This window comes from Phocoena phocoena, chromosome 9, assembly GCF_963924675.1.
Source record: "Phocoena phocoena chromosome 9, mPhoPho1.1, whole genome shotgun sequence".
Classification (NCBI taxonomy): Eukaryota; Metazoa; Chordata; class Mammalia; order Artiodactyla; family Phocoenidae; genus Phocoena; species Phocoena phocoena.
The window spans coordinates 14,915,093-14,933,975 of NC_089227.1; the positions used below are offsets into that span (position 1 = coordinate 14,915,093).

The 18,883-nt window shown below is 42.9% G+C and overlaps 1 protein-coding gene across 2 annotated transcripts; it reads left to right on the forward strand.

Moving 5' to 3' along the window:
- Nucleotides 1-280: 280 nt before the first annotated feature.
- SFRP4 (secreted frizzled related protein 4) lies at nt 281-9,820 on the forward strand. 2 transcript variants are annotated; one of them, XM_065883502.1, is made up of 6 exons: nt 281-1,026; nt 2,328-2,408; nt 2,509-2,574; nt 4,497-4,695; nt 7,267-7,330; nt 9,279-9,820. In XM_065883502.1, exons 1-6 carry the CDS (start codon nt 582-584, stop codon nt 9,462-9,464), a joined length of 1,041 nt encoding a protein of 346 aa, XP_065739574.1. In that variant the 5' UTR covers nt 281-581; the 3' UTR covers nt 9,465-9,820. The 2 variants fall into 2 exon arrangements, with proteins under 2 accessions (XP_065739574.1, XP_065739575.1); XM_065883503.1 differs by lacking the exon at nt 2,328-2,408 and having other exon boundaries at nt 305-1,026.
- Nucleotides 9,821-18,883: the final 9,063 nt, after the last annotated feature.

Here is an 18,883-nt window from a genome sequence, read left to right on the forward strand (position 1 = left end):
CTCTTGAAATCCTCTCTTGCACCTTCTTGGATCCGGTGTCCAAAACGACTGCCAGAGGCTCTTTTTCTTGGTCTAGAGAAAAAGGACTGGCCAGACTAAAAAGGACGGACTTTGGGGGAATGCAGGATTCCAGCCCTGGGCTGCGGCCCGGAGGAGATGATGTCACCACTTCTGCAAGAGAGGGCCGAGGGTGGGGCGGCCGAGGGGGAGCCCGCGCCGCGCCTGCAGCTGCCAAGGGAGCGTTCCCGAGCCCACGTCAGGGGAGGTGTCGGGATAAATAGGTCCCGCAATGGCCGGGACTGGCTGCGCTCGGAGCTGCCGGGCCGGGGGCTGGAGCTACCAGGGCGGGTTCACGCCCCGGAGGCTGAGGGCTGGTGCTACTCGTGCTGTGCGCGTCGGACGGCGTACACTCCCAGCCGGCCCCCGCGGCCCAGCGTTACTGCCCACGGGAGTTTGGGACGAGCACATCCCCTGTGCCCTAAAGGACTTCCTCCTTTGGGAAGGGAGGGAGAAAGCCTAGGGGGACGGGGAGAGAAGGGCCCGTTCTGCCTGTCGGGGTGGCGGCGCGGGAGAGCAGTGCCATGCTCCTCTCCATCCTGACCGCGCTGTGCCTGTGGCTGCGCCTGGCGCTGGGCGTGCGCGGCGCGCCGTGCGAGGCGGTGCGCATCCCCATGTGCCGGCACATGCCCTGGAACATCACGCGGATGCCCAACCACCTGCACCACAGCACGCAGGAGAACGCCATCCTGGCCATCGAGCAGTACGAGGAGCTGGTGGACGTGAACTGCAGCGCCGTGCTGCGCTTCTTCCTCTGCGCCATGTACGCGCCCATCTGCACCCTGGAGTTCCTGCACGACCCCATCAAGCCGTGCAAGTCGGTGTGCCAGCGCGCGCGTGACGACTGCGAGCCCCTCATGAAGATGTACAACCACAGCTGGCCCGAGAGCCTGGCCTGCGACGAGCTGCCTGTCTACGACCGGGGCGTGTGCATCTCGCCCGAGGCCATCGTCACTGACCTCCCGGAGGGTGAGGCCCGGGGAAGGACCGAGGGGGGTGACGAGGCACCCTGGGCTGTCGCTGCCACGTGAGAACCCGACGGCCACACCTACAGCTGCCAGCCGGTGGTCGAGCAGCCCCCCGTTCTACTTAGGAGAGCTGGAGGAGGTGGGAAGGGCAGTGACTTGATTTCGGGAAAAGTCTGCTTTCTCTACTGGAGTTTTGGGAGCTAAGGAGCACCATGTCCCATAAGGAGGGGCGGGCGATTTTGCTTAGATAGGGGACCACTGGGGACATTTTCCTTTATAGTAATAAAATAAATAGTAGCAGTAGTAAACAAGTATATAGGGTTTAAGGTGGATCTGAGCCAGCTTTAAGTACTTCACATGTTATCATTTAATTATTAAAATATTCCCACCAGAATTCTTCATTTAATGTTAGCTCTTGAAAGCTCTTCTGAAAAAGCAGTACTAGTTCTCACTCCCCACCAGGAGTGCAGTTTGTAAATTTAGTTGCCCTGGAAAACTGTGACATCTGTTTCATGGTCTTTGACCCAGGGCCAACCTCTGTGGCATCTTAGTCAACTCGAGCTCAACCACCACTTCCTTCTTTTCTCTTTGGTCTTTTTCCCTGCTTTTCTAGGAAGAAGGAGCAGGTTTAAATCCACTTCTTGAAATAAAACCTAAGTACATTTTTGCCTCCTTTTATGCCTAACCCAGGTTGCTGCACATTTAAAGAAACTATGGTGTTGCTTTAGTGTAGTTTCTGATGTTATACCTCAGAGCATTGCCCAAAACGTGGAGGAGAAGAAGTAAAATGAAGAGGAAAAATCGAAACTCCTCTCTAATTCAGAGTTTTAGAAAAAACATATTCATTGCTTAAATTATAGAAATGATACAGGGCTATGCTTGTTTGGGGTACCTAGGGACTGTTTCTGCAAAATGTGAGGTGGGGATTTGGAAATATTTGGGTTATTCTGATTAGTGTAAACTGTCAACTTGAAAAATCAACATTTTAAAATAGGTTTGGGGCGGAAGGATGTAATTTATCCAGGTTGACTGTATGTATCAGCCAGTTTAAATGGACGTGCCTTCACATCAATTTGTTCTGGATAAGCAGTCCCAGCCAAAAGTCTTCTTTCCTAAGCCCAGAGAGTCTATATGAAAGAAGTAGTTGACAATCACATACAATTTTTACCATTCAGGATTTGTGTGTGCGTGTGTGTGTGTGTGCACTGCTGTGTTGTCAGTGTGTCCAGATGATTCCTTATTCCAACTGGGTGAACAGACCAAATCACTGACCACACCCATGTGGCCCTGTGTGTGTTTCAGACGTTAAGTGGATAGACATCACTCCAGACATGATGGTACAGGAAAGGCCTCTTGACATTGACTGTAAACGCCTAAGCCCTGGTGAGTTCTTTGTCCTCAAGGCTCCCTCTCTTTTTCTTCTCCCCAGAGTGATTTCTGAATCTTTTTTTTCAATTTTTGGTCTCTCTTTTGTCTTCTTTAGACCGGTGCAAGTGCAAAAAGGTGAAGCCGACCCTGGCGACGTACCTGAGCAAAAACTACAGTTACGGTAAATCATCTGCTGAAACCATTGGGTTGGGGACTTGGCACATGACAAAGCCAGGTCTGCTAGTCATGAAGTGGTGAAGAGGGATTTTTCTAGTTAATCATGTGGGCTCTAGGTGGCACAATAGAAACTGTAAAAACGTCTTGCTTTTCTGGGTAAAGCACCCAGATGAGAAGGGTGGTGTGAATTAGCGTGATTCCTTATCCTACACGTCCTGGTGAGAAGTGCTGTCAGCCGGGAGAGCACCTCACTTTTCTCAGGATTTCACTGCTGCAGGAAGGATGGGTGACGATCCATGGATTTGACCCGAGGCCCAGAGACCCAGGAATTAAGATCTGCACATGTATCTTTTTACCTATAAATAGCTAAAAATATTAAACACCTTAAAGAAATTGTGGGAATATGTTAATCACAAGACCCTGTGGCTGTAAGTATTGGCATAGCTTAAATGCCCTCTTCTCTTATTTGAAAGACCCAGACAGCACTTTCTTCAGAGAATAAGTCAATCATGCTACTTTGAATGTTTTCAGCAAATTTAATTCTGCTATCATCATTTGAAAGTAGATTTAATTAAAAATGTGTTCCTTTAAAATATCTTTTTGGGTTATTTTCTGGGGTTTTTATTTTTGCATTTCTTAAATTATTTCTACTGAAATAACAGAAACTGTTTGGGGAAAACTGTTCATTTTATTTGCTAACTCAGCTTTCCATATTTCAAACTGAAATTTTATATCATAAGAACCTTTGTATTATACAACCCACATAAAAGCAGGAAGACCATGGCACTATAAAAGTCTGAAAAAATAACCTCTTATTTAGGTTGTCGGATTTTAGAATCACACATAGCCGAAGTGCATAATTCAACCAAAAAAAAAGTACACTATCTTTTCTAGTAGCTTTTTGTTGTTGTTATTTTAAACCTGTTCTATGTAGATATCATCGTAATCTGATCCACAAAGTCCCTCATCTGACACTATCCAGCCTTAGTTACTTAGTTGTCCAGTCTGAGTTTCACTGTCATGCTGTTCTCTGGGGAAGCATTGCTTCAAAACCACTTCGATAATGAAACTATTTTCTATTTACATTGTTTAGCTGCTTCATAAACCAGCTTCCTAGGATGGAATCCAAGATAGAGCCACCCTCCGCCGATTACAGCTCCACTGCAGGCAGTAATAGCAAGGGACCAAAAGAGTCAGAATTGAAAGCAGGATCAGAGACAGTGGTATTACCAGCCATCTGTAATAACAGTTCTACCTCTACCCACCATGGACCCTGCTTGGGCAGTTTGGGAAATTAAAGGATTGAGAACAGTAGTCTTCAGAGACTCCTTCCGGTGCAAAAATGTTATGACTGTAATAACTTCCTCTGGAGCAGAGCGAGTTCAAGCAGCAGATGGGTGATGGAACCACACAAACTTTCAGGTGGCTTCTGAATCTGAGAATATATGATTCTCACTTCAAATCATTACATGACAGAGTAGAAGCGAGTATTGTTTCTATAAAATTTTATCGACATTCTATGTAACTCAATTTCCTGATATGTTTCTGGCCCCCAAAAAACCCCTAATCATAGAATTATAGGATTTTAGGGCTGAGAAGGATCCATGGGATTCTCTATTCAAATCCTATCTGTGGTCCATTGTGGAGCAGTCACTGACCCAGAGACAGATCCCAGACTAAGCCTGCTTGTGAATTTACTTTTCCGTCTTGCAGCCTGATTCAGAACTTTTAAGACATTGTTGACAATATGCGAGGCCTTACATTTAGCACATGATTGTGTGGGCTTTTTTGCCTGCATTCGGGCAGCTTGGACATGACCATAATTACAGGAGTGATTCTTTAAGAGAGACTCGGGAATTGGCAGGAATAAACCATCCATATTTTTCTGCAAAGCTTCAATAACACGTATCGATTTTTCAATTGCAGTCATTCATGCCAAAATAAAAGCTGTGCAGAGGAGTGGCTGTAATGAAGTAACTACAGTGGTGGATGTGAAAGAGATCTTCAAGTCCTCATCACCCATCCCTCGAACTCAAGTCCCACTCATTACGAATTCATCCTGCCAGTGTCCTCACATCCTGCCCCACCAAGATGTTCTCATCATGTGTTATGAGTGGCGCTCACGGTAGGCACAGACGGGAAGAAAAAAATTACACACTGCCTAGGAAAGACATAAAATTCCACTTAATCGTGGTTTAAAAAGGAAAAAAAAAAACGGCTCTAGCTTTTTGAAAGATCAGTTTGAATAGATGCCTTGGTTAGGATATCGTATCTCCTAAATATCGATTAATTCTTCATAGAATTAAGGAAAAATGGAAATATATTTGAGTGGACTCTTTAAAAATCAATTTCAGAATTCGTTACCTGATTTCAAAAACTTATAGACAAATATATTACTTTGAGTAAAACCAATTCTTTTCAAATCAATCTTAGTGTGGCAAATACTGAATTTTCTTAAGGTCTCTTTAATAACTTACAAATCAAAAGAAAATGGCCATTTGAGACTACACTTCCACACATTTTCTTTACACTGAATTTACAACATTTGTTGGTTGGAGTGTTACATACACACACACGTACACACACGTGCACACTCACATCTATTATACGCGTATCTCTAGCTGAAGGTGTCTCCCCACACATCTTTCTTTAGCATCTTTTTAGTTTTCCTTATAATATAACAAGTCCTTAAAATATAAAAATCAAACACTTCAGTGCAGGTTCCAGACTGAGTCCCATAACTTGCTGCAATCTATTTCTCCAGCAGAACTACTAATTTTTATATAAAAAGTCTTCCCTTTGATTCTCTGCCATTAATAATGCTCCCCTGTTTCTTCTGGATACAGCTCAAGGTTCTATTTCTGAAAAAAACAAAAACAAAAAAAACACCTTTTGAAACTGACTTCACTTGAATACTTACTTTCTTGTTCTGGAGTCTATCAGTACTTAGTACCCTCTTCAAAATTCCTTGCGTTCTTGGTTTTAAAGCTGTTTTGCTGCTTATATCTTGCCTTTCTAAAGACATTGAGTGAATGAATGTTGAATGAATATTCCTGGGCTGGTCTCTTGCTTTTGCATCCGCTCCAGTACTAGAAGCAGTTCTGGGGATGTGCCGGGTCGCTGCACAGGTGAATGGATTATACATGAGTTAAATAACAGCCTTCGTGTCATTTTCCCATTAATTTATAGACAGTGTAATTCTGATCAAAATCCTAGTAAAAATTTTATGGATGATTGAGATTTATGTCTTCACAAATAATGCTAATGATCATTTGGAAGAATAAACTGGTAAGGGCATGTAAAGGAGGTTCTGAAAGTAAGAGGGATGAGAGGAAATGTGCCTTATGAGACAACAAGACTAGTATAAAGCTAGTTCAAACCATGCGGAGCAACAGTCGATGTGTAGATAAATAAAGCAGAGGAAAAAGTCTTGCAACAGATTATAATTCATACAAGAATTTGTATCATGAAGGGAATATGGCAAATCAATAGAAATGAAACTATTATTTACTAAATGTTGCAAATAGCTTTACTTGGAAAAATAGTATGCATTTTCACTTTGTACTCTAAAATAAATTTCAAATGGGTTAAAGAGGTAACTAGTGGGCTTCCCTGGTGGCGCAGTGGTTGTGAGTCTGCCTGGCGATGCAGGGGACGCGGGTTCGTGCCCCGGTCTGGGAGGATCCCACATGCCGCGGAGCGGCTGGGCCCCTGAGCCATGGCCACTGAGCCTGCGCGTCCGGAGCCTGTGCTCCGCAACAGGAGAGGCCACAACAGTGAGAGGCCCGCGTACCGCAAAAAAAAAAAAAAAAAAAGGTAACTAGTTTAAGAACCTAATCAAAAAGGATAAAGTTCGGTAAATAAATGTATGCTATCTGAAAAGCAAAGTGGTTTGTAAACATAAAAGTAATGTAAGAAATTACGAGGGAAAATGTCAATGCACATATTTGATGACACTATTGTGTACATAAAAATCAAAAATAAAAAGAGAAAGACAAAAAGTACTTGCAACAGGTATGACAAAAGAATAGTAATCTTACTCTATAAAAAGTTCATATAAATTAATATTTAAAACATTGACTACAGTATAGAAATACATGTACATCTGTAAATCTATACAAAGTTGCAGAAGTACAAGTAGTAAATAAACATTAAAATATTTATCTCCTAATTCTGCAACGCAAATAAAAACAAGATTCCATTTTTACCTAGTCTTAGTGTTGGTGAATTAAATGACAGTTCAGCCGTTTTGAAAATAATTTAGCACTATGCATTGAAAACCTTAAGAAAAAAAAACATACTCTGACCCAGATTTCTACATTCGGAAGTCTATCTTAAGGATATAACTAGCCAGGGCACACTAGCGATATTCAATGCAATGCTAATAATAATAGCTAAGCAAAAGAGGAGGTTCGACAGTGGAGAAATAGTTAAATATATTATGGCTATCCATAGTTATAATTTACATGGTTATGAAAGTTATATTTCTTGAATTATTCAATTATATCAGAAAATGCATACAATGCTAAAAGGAAATATACAATGTGATCTAAATATACAGTGTGATCAATAAAATATAAATGGGGAATTGTGGGGTAAACAGTGAAGAATTTTGTTTTTTTACAATTTTTTGTATTTTTGAACTTCTTACTTTCCTCATAAGTATTGCTTATTAAGATAAATTACTTTTTTTCAGGATGATGCTTCTTGAAAATTGTTTAGTTGAAAAATGGAGAGATCAACTTAGTAAAAGATCCATAGTAAGTATAATTAGCAATACTAGGAATATGGATTTGAATGCACGTAAAGAAATTCTATAGAATTTGGGAATTCTTCACATTCTTTCATCTCCAGGCTATCGTAGGAGCCGACAATAGCAGCAGTATTTGTCTTTTGAATAGGTAGTTAAGAGAATAATTTTTCTCACTTGGAGTTTCTACCATAAATTTCTCTTTAGCTTCAAAGTTCATTTGGTCGCGTCAATACGGATCTACTGGTTATTTCCAGATTAAATTCGTTTTTTGGTTGTTTTAGCAAACAGTCAAGTACTTGAACAGAATTAATATCCAGTGGGATTAATACAGACATATACATGTAGGGGTGTGAATACCTAGTTTTAAAAATCACCCTATCACTCTATAAGGCAGAATCTTTCCCTGTATTTAGAATAATTTTAAGACTTTTGTCCAAATAAATCATATACACAAAGTAATACTTTTGTGGCCAGACCCATAATTTTAGTAGTAACATCATAGAAATATTGGCAACTCAGAGGAGTTAGAATAATTTTTTGCCCGGACATGTGAAATCATTCCAGAACTAAATAAATCAGGTCATTGGGATGGAATTTTTAAAGCATCCCTTCTCCTGAAAATATATTTAGATATATGCAGGAGAATTTGTGTTGCCATGTTCACAACAGATACTGCTACTGCCCGTGTTCTCTTACTTTGCAGGAATAAAAGTTCCTGGGCAAGGGGAGAGTGTATATTAATACTGATTTTTGGAGAAGGTAGTTTCAACACAGCCTCTCCTACTGAGTGCATTTCTGAATAACAGACCCAAACACTGCTCTTGCATCTGAGCTAAACATTCATGAGCTGCTCAGGAGCACGCTTGGTCTTACTGGACAGAAAATTCTAGCAAAATTGGTTATCTGGTTCCCAAAACTGCAGTAGATTAGATGACTCAACCTAGAAGGCAAGGGTACCATAAAAACCTGACATTGTTGAGAGGAAAGAAAGCTTTCAAGAATCATAGCTGTTTGGGTCATTCATGTTGACAGCAAATACTCCAACTTAAGAATATGAAAATATAATCATGTAATAACAACATACAGTAATGAGTTTATTATTTTAGAACAGACTAGAGTTGTGCCCTAGGAGGGTGGGGACAGTGTTTTTCATTTCACTGTATTTCCACTGCCTGGTCTATGGTCATGTTCAAATATTTTGCTAATTGAAATATACTCTAACAAAGCAGGGACTTACGTGTTATAATGAAAAGTAATGTCTATTCAAGTGGACTCACTTTTTCATTTTTTTCTTACACATTTTCATATTTAAAGAGTAAATCCTTTTCTATCAAGGAGACTTGAATATCTAGAATGACTCATTTCTCATTGGCTCTGGGTAGCTAACACTTGATTGGATTACTGGTTGTGGGTGGAGCTTCTACCTTCCTTTGGATGTAAGAGTTAGGTGAACCCGTAAGTGTGATAAGAAACCCTGACTTTCTAGTGTAGCTGGAAAAATTTCTGCTTTTAGCCTTGGTAAAACGTTTTTTAGAAGGCTTTGCTGTATAGGAAAGTTGCATTAGAGGGCCTATGGGAAAAGTTGCATGAGCTAGGGCCCTGGGCTCTGGAGTCAGGCTGGTGAATTTGAATTCCAGCTCTGACATTTGTCGGCTGTGTGACTTTCTGCAAATAATATCACTGTGCTTGTTTCCGGGGTACGACAATGGTGTCCACCTAGAAGGGCTGTTGTTTCAACGAAATGATTGCTTGTCAAGATGTCACCATATACTCAGCACTTTCCAGAGCATCTGGTACAGGATACATGCTCACCATCGTAGGGTAGGGGAGCTATTGTAATCTTGGATGTCTTGATGAATATATTACAGTGAAAGTCCGCATTATTTTGGATATTAGTTTAAGAGCATAAAGGGGTGAGATGTACTTGACAGTCATGTGTACACGTTGCCTCCCAGCAGTGGGAAGAGAGGCTGCAGGAACAGCAGAGGACAATCCAGGACAAGAAGCGCACAGCGGGGCGCACCAGCCGCAGTAACGCCCCGAAACCCAAGGGGAAGCCGCCTGCCCCCAAACCAGCCAGCCCCAAGAAGAACATTAAAGCTAGGAGTGCTCCAAAGAGAACAAACCCAAAACGAGTGTGAGCTAACTGCTTTCCAAAATGGGGACTTCCTCTCAGGGTGAGGCCAGGCGTTACCCACGCAGCCTGTAGAAGGCCGTACACCCCTTGCCTTAACAACTGCAGTCCTTTTCATAGACACGTCTTGCAGCATTTTTCTTAATGATATGCTTCAGTTTTTCTTTTTAAGTCACTACAAGCCATAGTGGTAGGTATGCCTTTTGGTATGGAAGGTATATGAAAGCTGGTCGAAAGAGCTTATTGAGTTGAGAATAAACCATGTGCATACTCTGTGGGAGCTCCACGTGGGGAAAATGCTTTTGTTCTTACAATTTGACCTAATATGTGCATTGTAAAGTAAATGCCATACTACAAACAAAACACCCAATTTTTTTTTTACGATATGTTTTATTTCAGCTGGTTGTTAGGATGTTAGCGATTTTTTTAAAATGTGATTGAAAATGTAATGCTTCTAAGGAGGAAATCAAGAGGAATGAATGTCTAAAAGATCTTATGTGTTTACTGTTTGCAGAAGAATTTTTGTGATGAAAGGGGATTTTTGAACAATCCAGAAAAGTAGGATATGGAAAATTGTAATGAGTTTGGTTTTTGGTTTTTTGTTTTTACAAAGAAGCCTTTCTGCTCTGTTTTTAGCTAGAAGCTCTAAAAACGAAAACAATAGTATTGTTAAATAAATAAAAGGGAAAGGCAGACAGACAAAGTCTGGATCCTTGTTTTCTAGTTACCATGCCATGGTGGAGATGCTCTGATTTTATATGCACAGTGTTTATCAGTTCCCTTTAAGTAGCACCAGAAACTGTTTGTTTCTCCTCTTATGATTTAGGTACCAATCAGTCAACCCCAAGCATCTTACACACGTGGGTGTGGTGCTCATCTCTTCCCAGGACGTCCCGGGTATCTTGATGCCCAGTCTCTCTGCTGATTACTGGTGCTCCCAAGGGTGCCTTGGGTCTGAGGTGGCAGGGTCAGAATCCAAAGCCCCTGGTCCCCAGCCTGCTATGGCACCCTTGCCACACACCATCTCTGCACTTGGAAAAAGCAACTGTAATCACTTGTTCATCCAGCATTCAAGAATGTAGAGGAGCAATCTGAAAGCTTAAGAGTAAAATCTCCTTTCGATGTACCATTGTCCCTGCTTCTCAGAGAAGGGGTAAGTTACAGGTTGCATTCACACATGACTTTTTAATTTCATCTCTGTAGCCATTAGGACACAGAAGTGAGGTGTGTGGGTAAGCCAGGGGAAAATGGAGAAATAGCGTTAATGAGGATGCTGGCAAGGGCACCCATCTCCTCCTGAAAGTGTAACTTCATCTGCATCGCTACCCCAGGGCAGCAGAATTGAAGGAATCCAATAGATCCACCCACACAGGGGTATCAATAAAATACTCCGCTTTGGCCCTTAAGGAAAGCCAGACAGGTGTTTGGCATAGGATCTAAATTAAAGAAACCTAGGAAAGGCCATGAAAAGGCATTGGTACCCTAGCTTACCTCCTTAGCATAGTAGGAATCTGGGGAGGGGGGCGCGGGGAGGCGAGTTACAACTCTCAGTGGAAATGAAGAAAAAACGCTTCTGTGAAACTTTTTTTTAAAAGTGCAAAACGACATAATAAGAGTTTGGAGATGACTTTACAAACTTCAACACTGTTTCCTTTGAATATTTAACTGAAATCATATACTGCATATCACACAAAAACGTAATTAGGCACATTTATTAGTTTTATTAATTGATAAAAGATCGAGGCCACTGTTTGGATATTTATTATAAAAAAGTTGAAAATGAACAGCAGCCCTCACTGAGAGTAATATAACAAGTGTGGAAGTGGCTTTTGTGTGAGAGCCACGAATTTATTTTTCTCCCTTAAAATATTTTCTCCACCTAGATACATATGAGAGGTAAATATAAATATATGGAGAGGAAGGCTGTGGTACTATCTCCGAAATAGGTATTATTCGAGAGTTGGGTTACTTTAATCAGAAAAAAATAACAATTTTGCAATATGTTCATCAACAAATTTCATAATTGAGGACAACTAGAGGCATTTATTTTTAAAAATACTTTTGTTGGTCTTTCAATGATACAGTAAATATGTATTTTCTATAAAGCATTCAATAAATACATAAAATAAAAAAATAATGGAATTAAAATCCTACCTAATCCCACTCACCACTCTGCAGAGATAATCACTGTTAGTATTTTGGTATATAATTTTCCAGGTGTTTCCTCTGCATTTATATAAATACTCGCTCTGTACGTCCATTCTTCTCCCGAGTTCTTGTATCTTTTTTTTTTTAACATCTTTATTGGAGTATAATTGCTTTACAATGGTGTGTTAGTTTCTGCTTTACAACAAAATGAATCAGTTATATATATACATATGTTCCCATATCTCTTCCCTCTTGTATCATCTTTACGATTGTTACTCTGAACTCTTTCTCGGGTAGATTGCCTATCTCCACGTCACTTAGTTGTTCTTCTGGGGTTTTATCTTGTTCCTTTGGAACATATTCCTCTCATTTTGTCTAAATTTCTATTTATATTTTTATATATGTGGAAGGTTAGTTACGTTTCTTGACCTTGAAGAAGTGGCCCTCTGTCGGGGACGTCCTATGTGTCCCAGCAAGTACACTCCCTTCTTGTCGCCCAAGGTTCACGGACCAGCTGGTCCCAGGGTAGGTTCCGATCTGCGTTCTCAGACTCGATTCCGCAGGCTGCTGGATCGTGGCTTCTTCGCTTCTGGTGTCTGCCGCCCGCTAGTCTAAGTGGCTCGCGCAGACTTCCTGGTGGGTGGGGCGGTGCCTGCCCACTGGCGGGTCTTGGCCCTCTGGTGGGCAGGGCCATGCCTAGAGGTGGGTGTGGGCTCAGCCTGTCCGCGGATGGGTGGGGCTGCGTCCCCGCCCTGTTGCTTGTTTGACCTGAGGCGCCCCAGCCCTGGAACCTGTAGGCCTTTGGGCAGGGCCGGCTCTTGGTGCCCCCATGGCATCCTCCAGGGACTTCCCTGGTGGTCCAGTGATTCAGACTCTGCTCTTCCAACGCAGGGGGTGCGGGTCCTGGTCAGGGAACTAAGATCCCACATGCAGCACGGCAGGGCCAAAAAAAAAAAAAACAACAAAAAAAAACCCAAACCAAAATGGCCGCCTCCAGGAGCGCTCGCGCGGAGGACTATTCCCCCAGGACCTGCGCCTCCAGTGCCCTCGCTCCCACAGTGAGCCACAGCCGACCCCCGCCTCCCCCGGAGACCCTCCAGGACCCCCAGGTAGGTCTGGCCCAGGCTTTGCTTTGCCCTGGGTCCCGGTGCACGTGAAACCTTGCGTGCGCCCTCCGCGAGTGGAGGAGTCTCTGTCCCCCCAGCCCTGCGTGGCTCCTGCACTCAAGCCCCGCTGGCCTTCAAGGCCAAGTGCTCTGGGGGCGCCTCCTCCCGAGGCCAGACCCCCAGGCTGGGGAGCCTGGCATGGGGCTCAGAGCTCTCACTCCTGTGGGAGAGCTTCTGCGATATAATTGTTCTCCAGTTTGTGGGTCGCCCACCTGGGGGTATGGGATTTGATTATATCGCGAGTTCGCCCCTCCTGCCATCTCGTTGGGTTTCTTCTTTGTGTCTTTGGATGTAGAATATCATTTTTGGTAGGTTCCAGTCTTTGCTATCAATGATTGTTCGGCAGTTAGTTGCGATTCGGGTGGCTCGTGAGAGGGGGCGAGCCCACGGTATTTCGATTCCACCACCCTGTTTTCTTGATGAAGCCACTTTCTTCAGAAAACTCCCAGTTCTTTCAAATTCCATCAGTTTGGTTACCAAATACTTTCCCCCTGGCTTCTGCTGGTTGCTAGCAATGCCGGGCATTCCTCGGCTTCAGGCAGGGTAACTCCCATCTGTGCCTCAGCGGTCACATGGCGCTTGTCCGGGTGTCTGTGTCCAAATTCCCCTCTTCCTGACGGTCACTCCTCTCGCGGTCCACCATCTCCCTCTATGCCTTTATATAATGATAAAAAAAAAAAATTAGGAGCCTATTATACATACTGTTTCATAACCGTCAGTCGGCCCTTTATATGAAGTAGCTCTCATGTCAATCAAGCCCAGGCCAGCTTATTTATTATAATGGCCACGAGGTATTCCGTGGTGAGCATTACTCAACAGACCCTCATGTAATTAGGCATTTAGGTTGTTTCTTAACTGAATATACTGAATAACTGAATAAACAGCTTGGTAGCTAATATCTATGCACATCCTTAATTAGTTCTGGGGGATATGTTCGTTTAAGTGGCATTGCTGGGCCAAGGAGTATGCCCAGCAAGGCAAGTTCTTGATCCTATTGTCAGTAACCCTCCAGAATGCTTGGCCCATAGGTGTATCAAAGTGCTGATTTTCCAGCTCCTTACTAAAATGATCTTCTCCTTCTCGTAACTTTTATAAATTTTAGCTGGGAACTAGATGTCTCTCTTCATCTATGAGCCCTCTGCTGGCAACATTCTCCACACTCCAGGCAGCTGGGGAATGAATGACTAGTTTATTTTGTCAATAACTTGTGAGGATGGACTTTCGAATGTGGCTCCCAAGGCATGCCAGGGGAGGACAGATTTTTGTGACCCAAATAATTTTCCACTGTTATTGAGTTCTCAGGATCAGGAAAAAAAATGAGGCGCAAAAGAATACAATCCATAAATGCTTTCTTGTATTTTGTCTAATGAACATGTGTTGCTTTTATAATTAGAAGATACTACAAACATATTATGAAAGAGAGAGAGAGAGAGATTGAATGTATCAATAGTATGGATTTAAGCCAGGTAGACGCGCAGACATGAAAACTGTTTTATTGCTTGCATGTGTGTTAGTGAGAGAGAGCGGCAGGAGGTGAACAGGGCTGGGAGAACCATGACAGAGGGGGAAGCGGGACGGAAAGCTGGCGAGGAAGCCCTCCAGACTGCCTCAATGTCTAAGGAAGGTTTGGCAAGGCTACTGGGGAACTTGGACCCAAGCCAGCCATCAGGGAGTCCCTAGTCTCCAGCGACAGCTCTACCTTCCTATCCTACAGATCTTAACAATATTTACTGTTCTACCTAAGAGAGGTCTCTTTCTACTAGAATGTAAGGAAACCTTTTTTTGAAAGGAAAGTTTTGAAAGAAACTCTGTGGCGTGTAATTTTGCCTTTACAATTTCAGGCAGTATATGCATAAGTCTAATATATCTAGTAGCAATATTTATATGAGAGTAGTTTTATAACTAGATAATTCTAAAACCTGTAGCTGTAATATCTAGATGAGAACCACTTTGTAATGGCAAGTTTGGATCACATTAGTGATATATTTTAGAGGGAAAAAGAACATACTTGATTAGCAATTAAATATAGATGAGAGGGAAGACTCAGAACCAAGAGTGCTGATCCCAAATCTCAAAAAGTTGTAATAACATGAATAATAGGATGAGGTCTAAAAGCAAAAGCAAAAGATGGTATTATGAATAAAGTTCCATCATGGTATCAAGGGATATCTAAGATGCTGTTGTTGAATCAAACAGATGAGTGTTTAAAATTTGTTAACATTTTTAGTCATCTAATGGCTTCAGATATTTATTGTCATTGAAATATTTCAGCAGCTGAAAATCACGTGAACCATTGCTTAGTAAACTTTCTTCCTTTCTGAAAAGCATTTAAAAAAACTGGCTTTGGAGGTCATCCAAAGTAGCTTCCAAGGGGTGAGCAAGTTCGGACAATACAGGCAAGCATCAGTAGCAGCAGATTTTTTTTTTTTTTTGGCTGCCTTGGGTCTTCGTTGCTGCGCGCGGGCTTTCTCTAGTTGCAGCGAGCGGAGGCTACTCTTCGTTGCATCGCACTGGCTTCTCGTTGCGGAGCACAGGCCCTAGAGTGCGCAGGCTTCAGTAGTTGAAGCTTGCGGGCTCAGTAGTTGTGGCGCACGGGCTTAGTTGCTCCGTGGCATGTGGGATATCCCTGGACCAGGGATCGAACCCGTGTCCCCTGCATTGGCAGGCAGATTCTTAACCACTGCACCACCAGGGAAGTCCCCAGTAGCAGCAGATTAACTCCAGTGAAAAGAAAGGGCGCCAAGAGACTCCAGGAAGAGGGCCATAAAATAGAGCATAGCATATTTTAGGAAATCTGTCCATTTTCTGCAGAGCATCTGCTTACAGGGAACAGGATCCAGGGAGGGGATCCTGGAAAGTATTAGGCTCTAATCCAGAATGCTTCAGGTCTCCTGTCTTGGAAGGGGGCTAGAGGGGCCAAGTAGGGCAATCAGAGAAGCTCTGGCTTCAGGGTCAAGGTGCATGACTGAGCCAGTGCTGAAGGATGGAGACTGTTGTGTATGGTGGAGTTCATGAAGAGCAGACTCATCCCCAGCTCTTTCTGGCTGTTGGGATAGTGGTGCTTCCTTCCCTCACAGGCACACCATTGCCTACCTTCTGAGCCAGTCCGTGTATTTGGACCCATATCCCCACCATCATGTGCTTCTCATCATGGTTACAAATCTCAGCCCAGTGCTTCAAGGCACGCCCACCAATTTTGCAGTCCTCAACTGCCTCAGCCACAGTGGCCAAGGATATGTGTGTTCTACCTAAAGTCCAGCTAAGATTCAAGATCACATCACTGAGCTGGAGCCCTGATACCTTTCTAGTCTTTTCTAACCTTTCTTCCTCTGGGGCAAGAAGATATTCCCAGACACCACCAACCCCGGCTCCCCCAAATGCCTGCCCCATGCTGCTGCATCCCACTCACCAAATTTAATCCCCTCAAGACCAGCACTGACACAAACTAAAGTTTAATTGAGTATCTCTTTGGACATTGATTGTTAGTTTTCTGACTACTGAAAGCTAATTCTGCAATCTGAAAGAAATAGCTTTTCCCTACGTCTTGCTTTTAAAATCTTCGTACAGCCACGTACACATAGACAACTGAGTGACTCATGCCATCTGCTGGTTATTAAGAGTTTTTGGCTTTCATGCTTTTGAAGTCCTGGACCACTCCCGAGGCAATGGCAGTGTGTCACTTAACACAGTCATATTACGAATGCCCCGATACTACGTGTCAAGCATCAGATAAGGGTATTCAATTTGAAGGGGTGAGGAAGGTGAAGGTTTTTACTCTCTTTATTTCTCTGCATAATCCAAAGAAACCCAATAATTAATTTACCCTAGTTTGAGAAAAAATGTATTCTAAAGGGAAAAAATGAGAAATATACTTATGGATAATTCACATGCAATTAGATTTTGTGTAAGTTACCAATACAGATGGGTATTCACAGGTGTGCTTTTCAAACTATGCTGGAATACTAGAGTTTGGGAGTGAGTAATATATTATAAATACCAAATGATCAAGAGGTGATGTCAGCAAGATGGCAGAGTAGGAAGCCCTAGACCATCCTTCCCCCCAAACTCACCAGGTCAGCAAATATTCATGGACAGATTCCCTTGTGAGAAATCCAGAAACGAAGTGAAAAGCCCCTGCACTGTAGGTGACCATGAAAGCAGACCCTCCCACCTCAGGCTTAAGGCACCCTTAGGAGTGCCACACAACCAGAAAGAGACCCCCTAACTCCAGGGGAGGGAAGGAGTTCGTTCACGTGTCTGGTGCTCCAGCTTTCCTGAGAGGGATCCCAGAGGATTAACTTCTGTCTCGTCAGCCTTGGAGTTGGCTGGACCCACTGCAGCCTAACAACCTGGGGAGAGCAGAGATGGCAGCTTAGGATGTCACACATCAGAGGTCCCTCTTGCGCCCAGTGCAGAGAGAGCAGATGAAAAAGCAGAGGTCTGGAGAGAGGCCCCGCGTCCCACATGGGCAGGAGGGCCATATGGGGTCTGGCTCGAACGACCTCTGCAGCCTCCCCATCAGAGGCACAGTGTGAGGACCTGCTTGTCCAGGCAGTTGCCTTGGTGGGGAGGGGTAGGACCTGGCCACACAGGCCTAGAGGGCATGGATGCGTGCGGCCAGGTACCGGGTTGCAAACTGCACTGCCCCCACCATGCAACTCTCAGCACCCAAGGAGCCCAGATCCCCACCCCTGTGTCTGGACTGTGTAGGCAGAGGCAGGGTCACGGGCATGGGTACCTAGGGGCCATACTGCCCTGCCAAGGTCAGCTCACTCCAAAAGAAAGGAACCTGTTTCCCTGAAGGTTTTAATTCTTATGAAGACCAGTTTATCTTTTTCCTTTGTTGCCTGTGCTTTTGGGGTCATATTTAAGAAACTATTGCCTAATCCAAGGTCTTGCAGATTTTCCCCTGTTTTTTTCTTCTAAGAGTTTTAGCTCTTAAATGTAGGTCTTTAATCCATTCTGAATTATTTTTTTGTATATAGTGTAAGGTCAGTGGTCCAAGTTCATTATTTTAAAGGATAGCTAGTTTTCCCAGTACTATTTACTGAAGAGACTGTTCTCTTTTCACTGAATGACCTTGGCACCTTTGTCAAACACCAACTGACCATGGATGTAAAAGTTTATTTATAGGTTCTCAGTTCTATTCCATTTGTTTATGTGTCTTTCCTTATGCCACTACCACACTGTTTTGACCAGTGTCACTTTGTAATACGTTTTGAAATCAAGAAGTGAGAGTACTCCAACTTTGTTCTTTTTCAAGATTTTCTTAGCTATTCTGAGCCCCTTGAAATTTGATAATGAATTTTATATGGGTTTTTCCATTTCTGCAAAAAATACTGTTGGGATTTTTATGGAGATTGCATTGAATCTTTATATTAATTTGGGTAGCATTGCCATCTTAACTGTATTAAGTTTTCCAGTCCGTGAACACAGGATGTCTTTCTACTTACTTGTGTCTTCTTTAGTTTCATCATTGTTTTATAAGTTTCAGTGTAAAAGTCTTGCACTCGTACGTGGATTAAGTTTACTCCTAAGTATTTGACTCTTTTGATGCTGTAGTAAATTGAATTGTTTTTTTAATTAATTTTTATTGGAGTACAGTCGCTTTACAATGTTATGTTAGTTTCTGCTGTACAGCAAAGTGAATCAGCTATACGTATACATAGATCCCCTCTTTTTTTGGATTTCCTTCCCATTTAGGTCACCACAGTGCATTAAGTAGAGTTCCCCGTGCTATACAGCATGTTGTCATTAGTTTTATATATAGTATCAATAGTGTATATGTGTCAATCCCAATCTCCCAATTCCTGCCCCCACCTTCCCCCTTGGTATCCATACATTTGTTCTCTACGTCTGTGTCTGATTTTGAAAATCCTACCCATTTTTCAAGATCTGTTTCATCCCTTACCTTCTCCAGCTCCTACCCATCAGACATACACCCATCAATTCAGCCCTGAAATATACACTAATTCCAAATCCCCTGTATTATTCATAATGTTCCCCTCATCACAAAAGGGAGGGATATGTCGACGTTAGATCTACACCATATTTCTAACAGATGCTATAAACAGAATGTAGTTCTACTCACCACCACCCCCCAGTCATTCAT